At 45.4% G+C, this 14717-nt stretch overlaps 1 protein-coding gene across 2 annotated transcripts in view; it reads right to left on the bottom strand.

Annotated features, from left to right (window-relative positions):
• Positions 1–14717, bottom strand: part of PRTFDC1 (phosphoribosyl transferase domain containing 1) — a 91405-nt gene that overhangs the window by 11887 nt on the left and 64801 nt on the right. For both annotated transcript variants that reach the window (XM_069458852.1, XM_069458851.1), the window contains exon 4: positions 7367–7432. In XM_069458852.1, the coding sequence (XP_069314953.1) occupies positions 7367–7432 (66 nt within the window). The remainder of the gene's footprint in view (positions 1–7366; positions 7433–14717) is intronic.

The raw sequence follows: 14717 nt of genomic DNA on the forward strand, positions 1-14717 counted from the left end.
TCTTTCATGAAAGAAAGAGTCAATCCATGCAGCAAACTTCATTGTTGTCTTATTGTGAGAAATTGCTACAGCCATCCCAGCTTTCATCAACCACCACCCTGATCAGTGAGCAGCTGTCAACACAGAGGCAAGACCTTCCACCCAGCAAAAAGATTATGACTTACTGAAGGCTCAGATGATCATTAGCATTTTTAGCAATAAAGTATTTTTAATTAAGGCCTGCACATTTTTTTAGACATAAGGCTATTGCATACTTAATAGACTATAATGTAGTATAAACATAACTTATATATGCATTGGAAACCAAAGATTTGTGTGACTTGCATTATTGCAGTGGTCTGGAACCAAACGAGCAACATCTCCGATGTATTGCCCATACCAAGATGAATTAAGATGAATCATAAGGGCTAAGGAACCAATACTCATGCATCTCTATATGATCAGCACACAGCATGGAGACTGGCATCTAGTAAGTGGCCAAGAAATGCCTGTGGAGTGAATCAACCATTTCGACCTCTTTTCTTTCACTTTCTCTAGATCATTATACTGTTGATATATCCCTGCCATTTTTCCTTAACGATCTGCTGTTCTTCCTTACCCGAGCTATAGTTAATGGCTACTGCTTTTAATTTTGCGCTAAGCCATTTTCTAAAATTCCCATTTTTTGAGTGGGCAACCTTGGACATTTTTTCGGTACACAATGTGCCTCCCGAACACTTCCCATCTGATAACTCTGATCACTGAAGCTGAGACGTTTGCCAGTTACTGTCTTAGTCATCTCATCACACCTAGCTCATTTCCTCCCAGAAAGCCAGTAAAATCTGCAGCCCGGGGGCTGCAGGCAAAAAACTCGACAGGGAATCTCTGGAGTGTGTTCTCTGGTTGCTGTTGCTACGATTCTGATCAAAGCTAATCACACGGAGTTTCCTGATGAAAAAGAAGGCAAGAAAGAAGACGAGAGAAAGAAGAAAGAAGGAAAGAATACTACACATCTAAATGATTCTCTTAAATAGGTTATTCCTACTTTTAGTCTGTTAAATGCACCGTGATTTGCACACCAGACTGTCTAACTTGCGGGAGGGTCGCTTTGCGTTTGTGGCCTGCCTCGCTGGGAGGGATGGCAGCGGGGACCGAGGGCTGTGCTGGGGATGCGGAGCGTGGGTAGGAGTGTGAATATGAACCCCATGGAGAAAGGAATGTAGCTCAGCATTTCACTTTATGTGATAATTCACAAAATTGCCAGAATCATCAGTCAGTGGGCATTTCGATTATTGTTCTCAGCCTAGTCAGTTGCAATAAAAAAGAATGATTTAAACAGCGAAGGCGGCCAAGGGGGAAGTTTTGGCAGGTTCCGATGCTTCACTCTGGCATTGGATTAGAAACTTATTTGGGGGCGGGGTGGCGGGGGGAGTCATGTCTCCTGCAATCCTGCACTTAAACCTGCACATCTGTGTTTTCACGTTGCCAGATTGGGGAGTGTTTCCATGGGTTTGGTTTTATTCCGCCCTTTCAGAGATTTCTCTTGAACACGAATAAAATCTCCTTGCTTTAATGGCTACACACCATTTTATGAAGTGCCAGGATTAAATCAACACTGAAAAACGCTGCCGCGGAGCACGCTGTGTAGACAGCTTAAATACACCGAGTAAAATGCTTTTAACACTGTGAGCCGAACAGGCCATTTAACTTAATCGTTGAGGGCTTCCTTTATTCAACAGCAATGACCTATTTAGAACCATGACTCAGCCGGCCTCCCTCGTGAGTTCCCTTCCCTTTGCAGCAAGAAAGAAAGGGAAAAAGAAAGAAAAAAAGAAAGAAAGAAGAAAGAAGAAAAAAAAAATCAAAGAAGAGAAAAGAGAAAGTTGTATCTGGAAGGCTGTCTAGAGTCTCTTTTTCTGGATAAAATTTTAACTCCCAGGTGTTCAGAAGGCTCCAGAAGTTACAGAGTACAGTATGAGGCTCATGATGTCTCTATTTTCTCAACTTGGCAAGATGATGCAGGTGAGCTCTTTCCCCACGTTTGATAAAGTTCTTTCATAAGCAAATTTAATTTAAAAAGTTCTTCCTAGCCCTCCCTCCTTCACTCAGCTCAGTCCTGGCTCCTTGTCATATGGAGAGTCCTTCTCTTCCGCCCCACTTTGCTCACGTAGTTCCACAGCTCCGAGATGTCACCTCCGGCTGACACTTCTGTGCCTCCTGTTTGCTTTTCTGAGCAAGTTCCACTCTTTGTTGAGACTTCCAATGTACTCTACACACCAAACCCAATGTGCGTTTTCAGTTTGTTTCTTACTGTTTCCTTGTTTTTGACTAATTTCCATTGGTCACACTGATTCACTCCCGTCGGCCACCCTGTTCTGTCCCCATTCACCTCCCGTTCCACGCATTTCTTCCCCTCTCTTCTGTGTTAGTCCCCATCTTTCTGGTTCCAAGGAAAAGCTTACCTTCCTCTCGCTAAGACTCTTACGGGCCCCAGGACTCTTCCTACTCTGAACTTCCTTAAGCCCAAGGAAGGAGCCTTGTGTGAAAACGTCCCTGGCTCTTTTCTCAGGGTGCCGAGCATTAAGGAAGAGAACGTGTGTGCAAGTTCCTGGCAGAGCAATAACACGGTGATAAATGTAACTTACATGTGAACTTGCTGATTGACTGACAAACCGTATGGACTACACGAGAAGGCAGAAGGTAGACGGTGACCTGGAAGAGCCCTTCCATCCAAGGCAGGGATTTACCGCAGTTTCACACTGTCTTCTACGGCCATTAAAACAAATACCCACTGATTGTTGGGTGCCTTTTCCTTTAAAAATTTTTTTCCCAGCGAGTGTATATTTTTGCATGATGGAAAGATCCCAGAGGGCCTCTGCAATGTATTTTTAAAGTTCTCTCAAATTCTTGACAGCCTGCCTTTCTCTAAAGGGCTGAAGAGTGGGTGACCAGGGCAGGCCACACGAAGGCCTTTATCTGTTACAGGAAAAGGAAATTCCAAAAGTTAAGTGACATTTTTTTTCACTCTTCCAACCGTCAGCTGTGTAGCATTCACTGCCTTGATCCCTTCTTGAATCTCTTGCGACCGACGCCTTCGGCCTCTACAGAGAGAGTGGTCTCTCGCCTTCCCTCGGCATTTCTCTCCTCTGAATTCAACTAAATCAGCCAGATGACGCGACCTTGGGCAAGACCAGGTGGGCTTATACTTCCCTTTCCTCTTTGCCATGTCCTATCTTTCCCAAAGGTAACTGGAAATTTCTTTCTGATTTCTAAGAGGCCAATCAGTCACTCAGTTGCCAAATATTTCTCCCAAGCTGTTACACACCAGGCACCAGCGCACGACGCTGGAGATACCGCGGTGAATAGGGTGGGCGCGGTCCCTGACCTCTTCCCGCTGGCTGTTTGGTCTGGGAGATGGGCAATGAGACATCAGCCCCCAGGCAAGCACTGAAAACTGTGGGAAGGGGTCTAAGCGGTCACAGAGATTAACCAGACGTGGGGAAAGCGTAGATGCAAGAGGGTGTGCTCACTTTGGACAGAGAGTCCCAGGGAGGAGGCTGAGACCTGGAGGACAGGAGGAAAATGGATTCCAGGGAGAGGCCATAGCTCATCCGCGTGTTTGCAGGAAGGAGCTTAGTCAGTGTGGTTATGGCTGTGGGGTTGGGGGGAAATGACGACCCCGAGGGGGGGCCAGGGCCAGATGACGCAGGCCTCACAGGCCACCGTAAGTGTTTGGATCAGATTCTCAGAGCACTGGGAGGAGGAGGGCTGCCAGGGAGAGATGCAGGACACCAGGTACATGTGAATTTCTGACAGATAACAAATAACTTGTTAGAATATGCATGGCTCAAACATCACATGGGACATACTTATACTAAATACACATGGGATATACTTATACTACAATTTCAATCATTGTTTATCTGAATCTCAACCTTAACGTGTTTTTTTCCTTTTGTTTTTGTTGAGTCTGACAACCCTGAGAGGTCACTGAAAGGTTCTCAGGTGGCAAGTGATGTGTTCCAACCAGTACTGGAAGAAGATCCCTCTGACTGCTTCGTGGAGAATGGTTTGGAGGGGAGCAAAACTGGAGTGAAGGGTGATGTTCGGGGAGATTAGTTAGACTGTCATGGCAGCCCCAAGAAGGGATAGCGGTGGCCTCATTTTAGAAAACCAGTGCTTCTCCTATGAACCGTCTGGAGATCTTGTTAAAATGAAGACTGAATTTCAGTAGATGTGGAGCGGGACCTGGGATTCTGCATTTCTCGTAACCTCCCAGGTGCCGACCCTGCTGGTTCCTACACCAAGGACTGGCACACTATGGCCCCCTGGCCAAATCTGGCCTGCAGCCTGTTTTTATAAATAAAGTTTTACTGGAACACAGCCATGTCCATTTGTTTCCATGTTGCCTATGGCTGCTTTTGCACGACAACAGCAGAGCTGAGTAACTGCAACAAAGTCTAAAATACCACTCTCTGGTCCTTCACTGAAAAAGTTTGCTGAGCCCTGACCCAGGCAACACTTTGAGTAGCAAGGGGTAAGACTGGGGGGACAGCCAGGGAGACGGACAGAAGTGGACAGATTCAAGATGTATTTGGAAGTATTAATGCATGGTGTGGCCTGCACTGGTCTCGCTCTGCTGCCCGGGCTGGAGTGAAACAGAAGCCTCGGACTGCTGGGCTCAAGTGATTGTCACGTCTCAGCCTTCAGAGTACCTGCGACTACAGGCACACAACACCACACTCGGCTAATTTTTAAAAACTTTTTTGTAGAGACAGAGTCTTGCTATGTTGCCCAGGCTGGTCTTGAACTCCTGGCCACAAGGGATCCTCCTGCCTCAGCCTCCCAAAGTGCTGGGATTATAGGCGTGAGTTCCTGTGCCTGGCCTGGCATTCTCTTCTGATGGGAGTCTAGACATTCTGAATATTGATTGATTGAGACAGAGTCTCGCTCTGTTGCCCAGGCTAGAGTGCCGTGGCATCAGCCTAGCTCACAGCAACCTCAAACTCCTGGGCTCAAGCGATCCTCCTGCCTCAGCTTCCCCAGTAGCTGGGACTACAGGCACGTGCCACCATGCTCAGCTAATTTTTTCTGTATATTTTTAGTTGTCCGGTTAATTTCTTTCTATTTTTTAGTAGAGACGGGGGTCTCACTCTTGCTCAGGCTGGTCTCGAAGTCCTGACCTCGAGCAATCTTCCTGCCTCGGCCTCCCAGAGTGCTAGGATTACAAGCATGAGCCACTGCACCCAGCTGTATACGCTGAATATTTAAACTTAAACTGGTGTGATAGTTGAGAACCTGGCTGATTGGTGTTGATTCATCTTAGAAATATTTCTCCAGTGCTTGCTAAGCCACAGGGGCTCTGCTTGGCACATGTTTGAACATACACTGAAACGCATCTGTGCACACACAGAGAGTGTGAGGCTACCACAAAGTGGCACCTGGTAACTTGGAGGAAATCATCTGTCATTGCTAACAAAAAGTTAAAGCAGACTCCTGCTTGTACACACTGCTCGCTGGTTTTCTATATCTCCTACCTGAACTTCTAAGATCTCTACTCTCCCAGGAGGTCTTAGTTGTAATTATAAGAGGGGACAGTGAGGCACAGAGCTGTCACCCCTTCTGCTCACTCCACCCCTAGTGAGATCTACCCTTTCCTCAACCTTCTCTCTAGCTCTTAAAGAAAGAATATACAGTGTTCACCTAGAAGGAGATTGCTTTAAAACAAAAGGGGCCGGGTGTGGTGGCTCACGCCTGTAATCCTAGCATTTTGGGAGGCTGAGGCAGGAGGATGGCTTGAGGCCAGGAGTGTGAGGCCAGCCTGGGCAACAGAGTGAGACCTCATCTCTACAAAAAAGAAAATTAGCCAGGTGTGGTGGCTCACACCTGTAGTCCCAGCCACTTGGGAAGGAGAGGCAGGAGGATCACTTGAGCTCAGGGATTTGAGGTTGCAGTGAGCTACGATGACACCACTGCTCTCTAGCCTGGAAAACAGAGTGAGAGCCTGTCTCCCACTCAAATAAATAAATAAATAAATAAATGGAAGATGATTTTATTCAGGAGAAGGACCACAATTCTATGTGCAATTTTTTTCTTGGCATTGATTTGGGAATCTTAGAGTTGTCACTTTGACAGACCCCGGAGCAAAAGCACAAGGGAAGATATTTCTCTGTGTAATAAACCTGTAGGGCAATGTCCTACAACAAAGTACAAGGTGACTTATCATTTAAAGACCATTCCAGAGTTGTTAAAAGTTATGAATTTCTGGAAATTGCTTTGACTATTCTAGCTTTCTGCGATGTCATTGTATGGACTGATGTAATAACATCAAATGGTGGCTTAGTGATCCATTAACATGAACAAGTTAATTCCAATTTTTATGCAACATAATTTACTGCTAGAGAGCAATTTAACACATGGATCCTACTAGGCTGTCTTCAGAGGAGAGAGAAGTAGCCTGTTTTGTAGTCAGAGTCCTTGCGGGTCTGTAGTGCTCCTAATGTTATTATACATATTCTCATTAAATGTGGCTGCTCTTCCTGCCCCCTACACAGGCACTGCATAATAATAATGCCTACAAGTATCAGAGATGAAGCCTGTGTGCTGGCCTGATCCATTTTACTTAGAAAGCTGAAGCTGGTCAGGGATAACGGATACAAGATAGGTCAGCACGGCTGAACCCGAACAAATTCTGGGTTGCTTTTATTCACAGCAAACTTGCATTTCGGGTCTCAATTCCTCAAAGATCATCTGCCGTAGGAAACCCCCTTTCCTTCCAATTCCTGTATTTATGGCAGAATCCAGACAGTCTTTTCCCTTCATCATTAAGCACTGGCAGATTTGGAACCCCAAGTTAAAACTGGAGGTGTTCTTCTCACAATTGAATAGGTTAAATTCTTTTTAATAAAAAGAAAAAAAAAAAAAAGAAAGGGCTGAAAAATGTGCTCCCAGGAAGGCCTATTTTCTTCCCTTCCCAGATTTTGTATATTTCGACAAACCTGTTTAAATGCAGTAGCGAAGTGCCTAGGTGAGGAGGTGCAGATGAGAGAAGAAACAGACACATGAAGGGAAAAGCTTCCTTTCCAGAAGGTTCCTGAAAGGGTGAATAGAAAGGATCCGAAGAAGGAGGGCCAGGGGGCTTTGTTGTCTGCACTAAGCTTGGAAGGAAGCTCGGCAGAGAAAGATTCGCTCTGCGTCCTGTCCTGGAAGTGTTCTAAAGGGAGTGTTGCAGAGAGGAGAGAAATCATGAAAAGAATTCGCGCAGCCATTTGCGTGAATTAGCAAACCCGGGAGAGTGTGTGAAACGTCTCGGGAGTGCTGACCTGAAATGAAGGTCACAGATGTCCCCAGACATCACTGCGGACTGAGCGGGGCTACATTAACAAACCTTTCCAGCCAGCGTTGAAAGATCATCTCCTCCAATTATCTGCATCTCGCCCATAGATTGGTCATTCTACAAAAAAAAAAAAAAAGGAAGACGATACTTCACTGCACGAGAAAATCTTTAAAGCACAGTTCCCCGTCCACCCTGTTAGCGGCCGATCGCGCCTTACAAATATAGCCCAGATAGCTGGTGGGGTTCATGGTTGCCCATGGTTACCAAGAGCCACTCTCCCGCGGCTGCACAGCAGACAAAGCCTTCCTGGCTGGCGGAGAGACGAGTGTGCAGGGGGGAAGGAAGGCTGGAGAGAGGACAAACAAGCCTAATTCTGAAGCAAAACGCTGTGGAAGGTGCCAGAGCCGATCTGGGGGCAGACAGAGAACTGGGGAGGACAGTCATATTCCTGCACTTGGCCGGGGCCGGGGGGAGACGGGAGCCCGAGGAGCGGGCCAGGCATTTGGCAGCTTTGCCGCCAAGACCTTGTTATGGGTCCACAGCAAAGAACAATCAGTTTCTGGTTCCCTGAGAGGCGCGAGGCCTCCTCACTCCCCACCATTGGGGATCCAGCCCCTTCTCTGGTGTCAAGGGCGATTCTAACAGGCGGGGGACCAAGAAGTCCTGCGCTTAGACCTTCTGCCATAAGTGAGGAAGCCCCGGGCAATTTCTGCAGTTCCGGGAATAGGAGACCCAGAACCCTGCTTAGAAGACTTTGCATTCAAATCTTGTTAGAGCCGATGATCAATCGCTTTCGCAATGTTTGCGTATGGTACAGCATCTTGTTCTAATGAAACCTCGCAACATGAGCAAACAAAAAATGAATTGTTCTAGAGTGACCATCACAACAGAGTATCATGAGGCAAAACGGGAAACAGAGGTGGCAACATGTCTTCTAGCCTCGTTACAGACACACTCAAGGACCCTAAGCCCGTACTCTCAGGCAGTCGGCTTCACGACCAAGCAAGAAGGCTGTGATGTTGCAATCTAACCTCGGGGAGAGGGAGAGAGTATAGCCCCATCTGTGCGACGTGCTGAACCAGGAAACACCTCGGTCACTGCCTTGGACAGCTGTGGCTTTTGCCAGTTCAGCACTTTCTTCCTTTATTCTAGCAAGGAGGCCTTCCCTCTTTCGCCGGAGGGGAGGGGGTGCATTCCATACAGTTCAGGCCTTAGCAGTGTGGGCCAAACAGCTGTGCCTGCAGCTACATCCAACCTTAGACTTTCCAGCTACTCAAGCCAATTCCCATAGGAATTCCTGGGCTGGTTTGAATTGAATTCTGTCACTTGCAACTGAGAGTCTCTATATAGACATATAGTTATTCTGGGTTTTTTTTTTTGGACAAGGTTTTGCTCTGTCACCTAGGCTAGAGGGCAGTGGCGTCATCATAGCTCACTGCAACCTCCAACTCCTGGGCTCAAGCCATCCTCCTGCCTCAGCCTCCAAACTAGCAGGGACTGCAGACGAATGCCACAATGCCCGGCTAATTTTTCTATTTTTAGTAGAGACGGGGTTTCACTCTTGCTCAGGCCGGTTTCAAACTCCTGGCCTCCAGTGATCCTCCTGCCTCAGCCTCCCAAAGTGCTGAGATTACAGGCGTGAGCCACCATGCCTGGCCTACACATATAATAATTATTCTGTCAAAGAATTGGTCATCTGGCAAGGAAAAAACAGCCAAACCTCCAATATGACAGTTTTGCCAATGAAGCACCTTTTGTCTTCTTACATTCCTGCTCAAAAAAAAAAAAAAAAAAAAAAAAAAAAAGACGTTGAAATGTTTTTACTTCCACTTGGAAAAGCATTTGCTCCTTACTGGAGAGGGATTACACGACGGCAAAGAGAGAGTTTTCACAGGAGTCATCCCAGCGGTGGCCCACTGAATTATTAATAGATGAAACCAGTCATTTTCTTCTTATGGGAACTGATCTCCAAAGGAGAAAAATCAAAGACTATCCAGAATTCACTGATCTTTTGCTGTTTTTGTACAGCATATATAATCATATATTCACAAGCAGTCAGGACAGTGATTAAGAACTTGTCAAAAATGTCAAGGAATAACATTTTCTTGTCACTTCTAGAGGTGCCAAGATAGAGGAGCTCACATCGGAAGAATTTCTGCATATTACACTCAAATATGTTGCTAATAGCAGCAGGAAAAATAAAATTTCAGTACCCCCAGGGGACTAGGTGATACAGAATTGGATACAACTACCGAACCACAAAGTGTAATGTAACCAATGAGATTTATGTTCTGCAAGGTCAGAGTAAATTCCACAATAATTTTATTACCATCTCTTTTCTATTGATTAAAAACAAAAACACAAACCATCAGAAAGCTAAATAATGTGCTCCAAGTCAAACAGTATGTTGGCAAGCAAGTGTTATTCAAGAAGGCTTTACTTAGTCTAAGTCTATAAACATGTGTTTTGGTTTTATTTTATTTTAATTGACAAATCATACTTGTACACATTCATGGGGTACAGTGTGATGCTTAGGTACCTGTATACATTGTGGGATGATCAGTCAGGCTAGTTAGCATATCCATTGCCTCAGATGCTTACCATTCCTTTGTGGTTAGAACATTTAAAATTCTCTCTTTTAGCTCTTTTGAAATATACAGTGCATTTTTTTTTTTTTAAGACAGCATCTCACTCCATCACCCAGGCTGGAGTGCAGTGGGAGGATCATAGCTCACTTGTAGCCGCGAACTTCTGGGCTCAAGTGATCCTCCTGCCTCAGCTTCCTGAGCATCTGTGACTACAGGTGCAAGCCACTATGCCCGGCTAATTTTTTAATTGTAGAAATGGGGTTTCACTATGTTGCCTAAGCTGGTCTTGAACTATTGGTCTCAAGTGATCCTCCCTTCTTGCCTCCCAAAGTGCTGGATTACAGGCGTGAGCCACTGCGCCCAGCCATAAACATGTTTTTAATATTAGGTCTGTCCACAATCCATCTGAAATTTAAATCTTCCAAGCATGAATACAGTAATTTCCCAACACCACTTATTGAACTATTATTTTTCCCTACTGGTTTGAAATGTCATTTTTATCATACCTTTCATTCTCATATGTAAGGGTCAGTTTCTATATTCTTCTAAGCTAATATGTCTATTTCAACATTAATTAGTCTAACATGTCCACTACTAGGCAATTAGATTAGTTGGACATGTCAGATAGAGTAACCTGTCTATTCCAACACTCAGACCATACTGCTATAATTATCATAGCTTTTTAATATGTTTTAACATCCAGTAGGGCAAGTCCACTTTTAAGTTCTTTTTAAAAATTGTCTTGGCTACTTTTGTACATTTATTCTCCTGTCTGGTGGCCTGTTACGAAGATCACACGTGGAACATTTAGAACAGAGCCAGGCGCAGGGTAAGAGCTCAGTAAATGCTGGATATAAGTAATTTAGTTTTCTTCTTTCTTTCTGTTCTCCCCCCAGGAAATGGCCACGTCTCAGTCCTCCACTGGTACACTGGAGTCTGGAGTTCCCGTGGCTTAAGGACTCCAGAAAAATAAGCCCTTTTTCTCCTCCTGGGACAAGGAAGGGAGGTTAGAGGTTCGGCTTCTCCATTCACAAGCTTTCAACCACAGTTTTTTTTTTTTTTATTCCATTTGCCCTTTTCTCCACCTTCTAAGAAGCTGGTGACTCCATCCCTGAGCCTTTCAGGAATTCTGTGGCACAAACCTGCTATTTCTCATTGACGATCCCCTTCAAAGTTGTTTTGATTTTCACTTTCTCTATTCTACTGTCAATTCCTTCCTTGATCAGTTTCACCTTCTGAAAAACACTGACATCTCTTGTCCACGGAGGTCTTCTCTCTCCTCTTTTTGTCCTTGTGGGTATATATTTTATTTCTTTACTCTCATTTCAGTGGGTTTTCAGGAGGGAATGGAGTTCATTGTATGCATCCAATTTTTTTTCTAATGGTTCAAAACCGTCCTATATTCCATGGATTGATGTTTGTTTTTTTAAAAAATGTCATTGGTTTTGATTTGATATTTCGTTTGGGATTGTTCATCTATCTTCCTAAGTAAGAGTGGCTTGTAGTTTTCTTTTTTTTTTTTTTTTGCTACCTTTGTGGATTTTTAAAGCAAAGTTATGCTAGCTTCATGTAATAAGTTGGGTGGTTGCTTTGTGTTTTTTTCTATGTTCTAGAAGATTCTGTACATGAATGGATGTATCTGTTTTGCTAAGGTTCAGTAGAGCTCAGAATAGGTATTATTTAATCTCCAATTTACAAATGAGGAAATGAAGACAGTAAGAGTTTAGGAACCTTTCCCAAAGAGGCACTGCTAGCTAGTGAAGCAGCCCAGTTCCATCCAGATTTGCCTGGCTCCATGTCCTTCTGGTGTAACCCCCGCTCTGCCCCACTGCTCCTGGAGGAAAGGAGCCTGCAGTGAGGGTGTCTGGAAAGTTCTGTGGAGAGAAGAAGGGGGTGGTTGTATTCATACTAGAGGAGTCAGAGTCATAAATTAAAATCAACCTCTTGGAGGACATGTGGATTTATTTAAATCAGAAAGGAAATCTCTGATTTAGTCCCATCATCCTTGGAAGAAATAGTTTGGAAATTACTAGTTTAGGTGATCTGCCCTGCAGGTACTGCACACACAGAGCCGCCCGAGCAGCCCAGCAGCAAGGCGATTCCTCACACACAGAATTCGAACTGCTTAGAGAATGCTTGGGAAAAAAACCAACTGAGGAAGAATAAATATCCTGAATGTTCTGTCCTTTTGAGGAATCAGAAAAGTCAAGAAAACAAATAAACAAGAGAACCACTCTCTAAGCCATTCATTCTGAAGTCAGAGCGACTCGCTTCAAAATCTATACACGCAAAAGCTTTCTCAATGTTCTCTTTGCTCTTCCTCCCCTTTCGTCCTATCCCTTCCTCTCGGCTATTCTCCAGTGCCCAGGGAGGTCACCAATGCGCTATCAAACGGAGAGAGATGCAAAAGAGAAACAAAAACATTTTATTACGAGAAGCTTTCATGATCAAACTGGATAGCTCCTAATTAAAATGGTGCAAATAGCTCAGACTGATTTTGTAAAATTCTCAACATGTGATACCGAGTCAGATACTTCAGGACAGGTGATTTGGTTCCAGAATCTCCAGTTTTCCAATCAGTGGTTGATGGAGGAGGTGACTCTTAATTGGGTCCCTTAGTCCTTTAAGCTGCCTGGGGTCAAACTGGAAAGCAGTGAAGGTGTGGCTCTCCTACCTGTCCCCCGTTTCAGCCAGAGCAGCCACACCGTCTCTGTTCTATTTATTGGATCCAAAGGAAGATGCTGGGGGCGGGTGGGGGTTGGGGGTTGGGGGTAGGATTCTGCTACCCAAAAAACAAAAGTTTGAAAACTAATCGTGTTCATGTTTTTTTTCACTTGAAATTGACTTTCCTTCTTTCTAGTTTCCTGTTCATTTAAATACTCATTTGCTGCTGAGATCGTTTTTTGCTGAGAAACTCATTCTTACAGTCTCTGTGGGGTGAGTTGGGAGACAGGAGAACGTGGGGTAGACGTGAACAGGTGGCTGGTATCCCACAGATTCTGGGGCCGGGCTGCCTGGGTTCCAGCTACAGCTCCTCTCAGTGCCTCAGTTTCCCTATGTATACAAAGAGTACATTCATCGTTCCTCCCTAGCAGGATGACTGGGAGGATTGACTAGGTGAATACGCAGGAAGCACTTGTTTCGTCTGGCGTGTGACAGCACACGGCACAGAGCGCCTGCCCCTTCTCGCCACCCAACTTCAGCCCTAAGGAACGTGCCTGTCTGCTTGAGCTTCCCAGCCCTGGCTTTGCGATCTATCACCGTTCAGTTCGTGCAGCACAGAGCGGGTAGCCCACGTGCTCTGCGGTTAGGGTCTCCTGAGGCCGCCTGCTCCCCACGGGGCATGTGGTCAAGAAGGACTCGAGTCCCCCCTGTGACACTCTGTAGCATGGCTGCCACCGTGGTTGAAACGTGCTCGTCTATGTGTCCTTCAGGGTCTCTAAGTGACCCGCCGTTCCCACGTGGTGGTGTCTGATGCTTTAAAGTGGGCCGTTTGGTGGCATAGTTTCCGTCATCGCACTTTGCTGTTTTCACCCTTTTTCTCAATACACAGAAGCCACCAGGAGATCATGCCCGTTTTTGGACCCACGTTGGCAATTCCACAGAGCCACGTGCAGTCAGCAGGGCATGGAGTCATCTCGAAACCGCTTTACAAGACGGAGGAAGAAGGTCTGTGGTTTTTCCAGGTCTGGCTGCATTTTTATTTTTGGGATCATGAGACACCCCAACTCCTTTCTGTATTCACCATTGTAGCTTATGGAATTTATTTATTTATCTATTTTTTGGAGACAGAGTGCAGAGGTGGGATCATAGCCAAGGGAAGCCTCAAATTCCTGGGTTCAAGTGATCCTCCTGCTTCAGCCTCCCAAGTAGCTGGGACCACAGACACACACCACCAGGCCTCAATAGTTTTTTAATTTTTTGTAGAGATGGGGTCTTGCTATGTTGCCCAGGCTGGTCCTGAATTTTTGGCCTCAAGCGATCCTCCTGCCTCGGCCTCCCAAAAATGCTGGGATTACATGGGATGGGTCACTATGCCCGGCCCAGCTTATGGGCATTTAAAATAGATTTATACTACATGTAAACAAAATAACCTCAACTAGTTCACAGGAAAAGTCAGTATTCATGAATTCTGATAAATGTCCTTAGTTACCAGTTCCCTGTGAGCCATCTCAGCACTGCCGACGGGCACCTGGGCTGCAGGAGGCCCTGGGCGTGCCGGGCACCCAACGTGCTGCTTGTCCTCCGGGTCTGTGCTCAGGGCTGCTCACACCGCCCCCTCCACCTTTCTTCACGTGGGCAATTCTTAGTCTTTCTTCAAGACCCGGCTCAGGGTCAGCTCTCCTGGGAAGCTTTCCTGGAGTCAATCTGCAACTGCGTCCCAATAACACTCTATGTATATGTGGGTGTCAACAAACTGTGTCCAGCTGAAATTTTCTGTGAATGTAGCAACCGTCGATGGAATGAAAGCGCTTCCAGAACAGCAGCTGATGTCCACCCTCATTGTACCCTGGTGGCTGGCACATGGTGGCATTCAGTGTCTGCTGAGCCAGACTGAAGCCTCTGAGGACACGTGTTAGCTATATTTTTAATACTTCTCCCTGTCCCACTTTAGATAGTAAATGTTGGCAAGAAGCACTTCCTCTGTTATATTTGAGTGATTCCCACTAAAACCCTATTTTTTTTAATGATTTCTTACTATTATTATTTTATTATCTCAGTTCCCAAACAGTCTCCTTCATATTTTTTTTTTCCTTTTTAATTTTTTTGCTTTTTTAAAGATAGGGTCTCACTGTGTTGCCCAGGCTGGTCTT

Source organism: Eulemur rufifrons, chromosome 25 (assembly GCF_041146395.1).
Source record: "Eulemur rufifrons isolate Redbay chromosome 25, OSU_ERuf_1, whole genome shotgun sequence".
NCBI classification, from domain to species: Eukaryota; Metazoa; Chordata; class Mammalia; order Primates; family Lemuridae; genus Eulemur; species Eulemur rufifrons.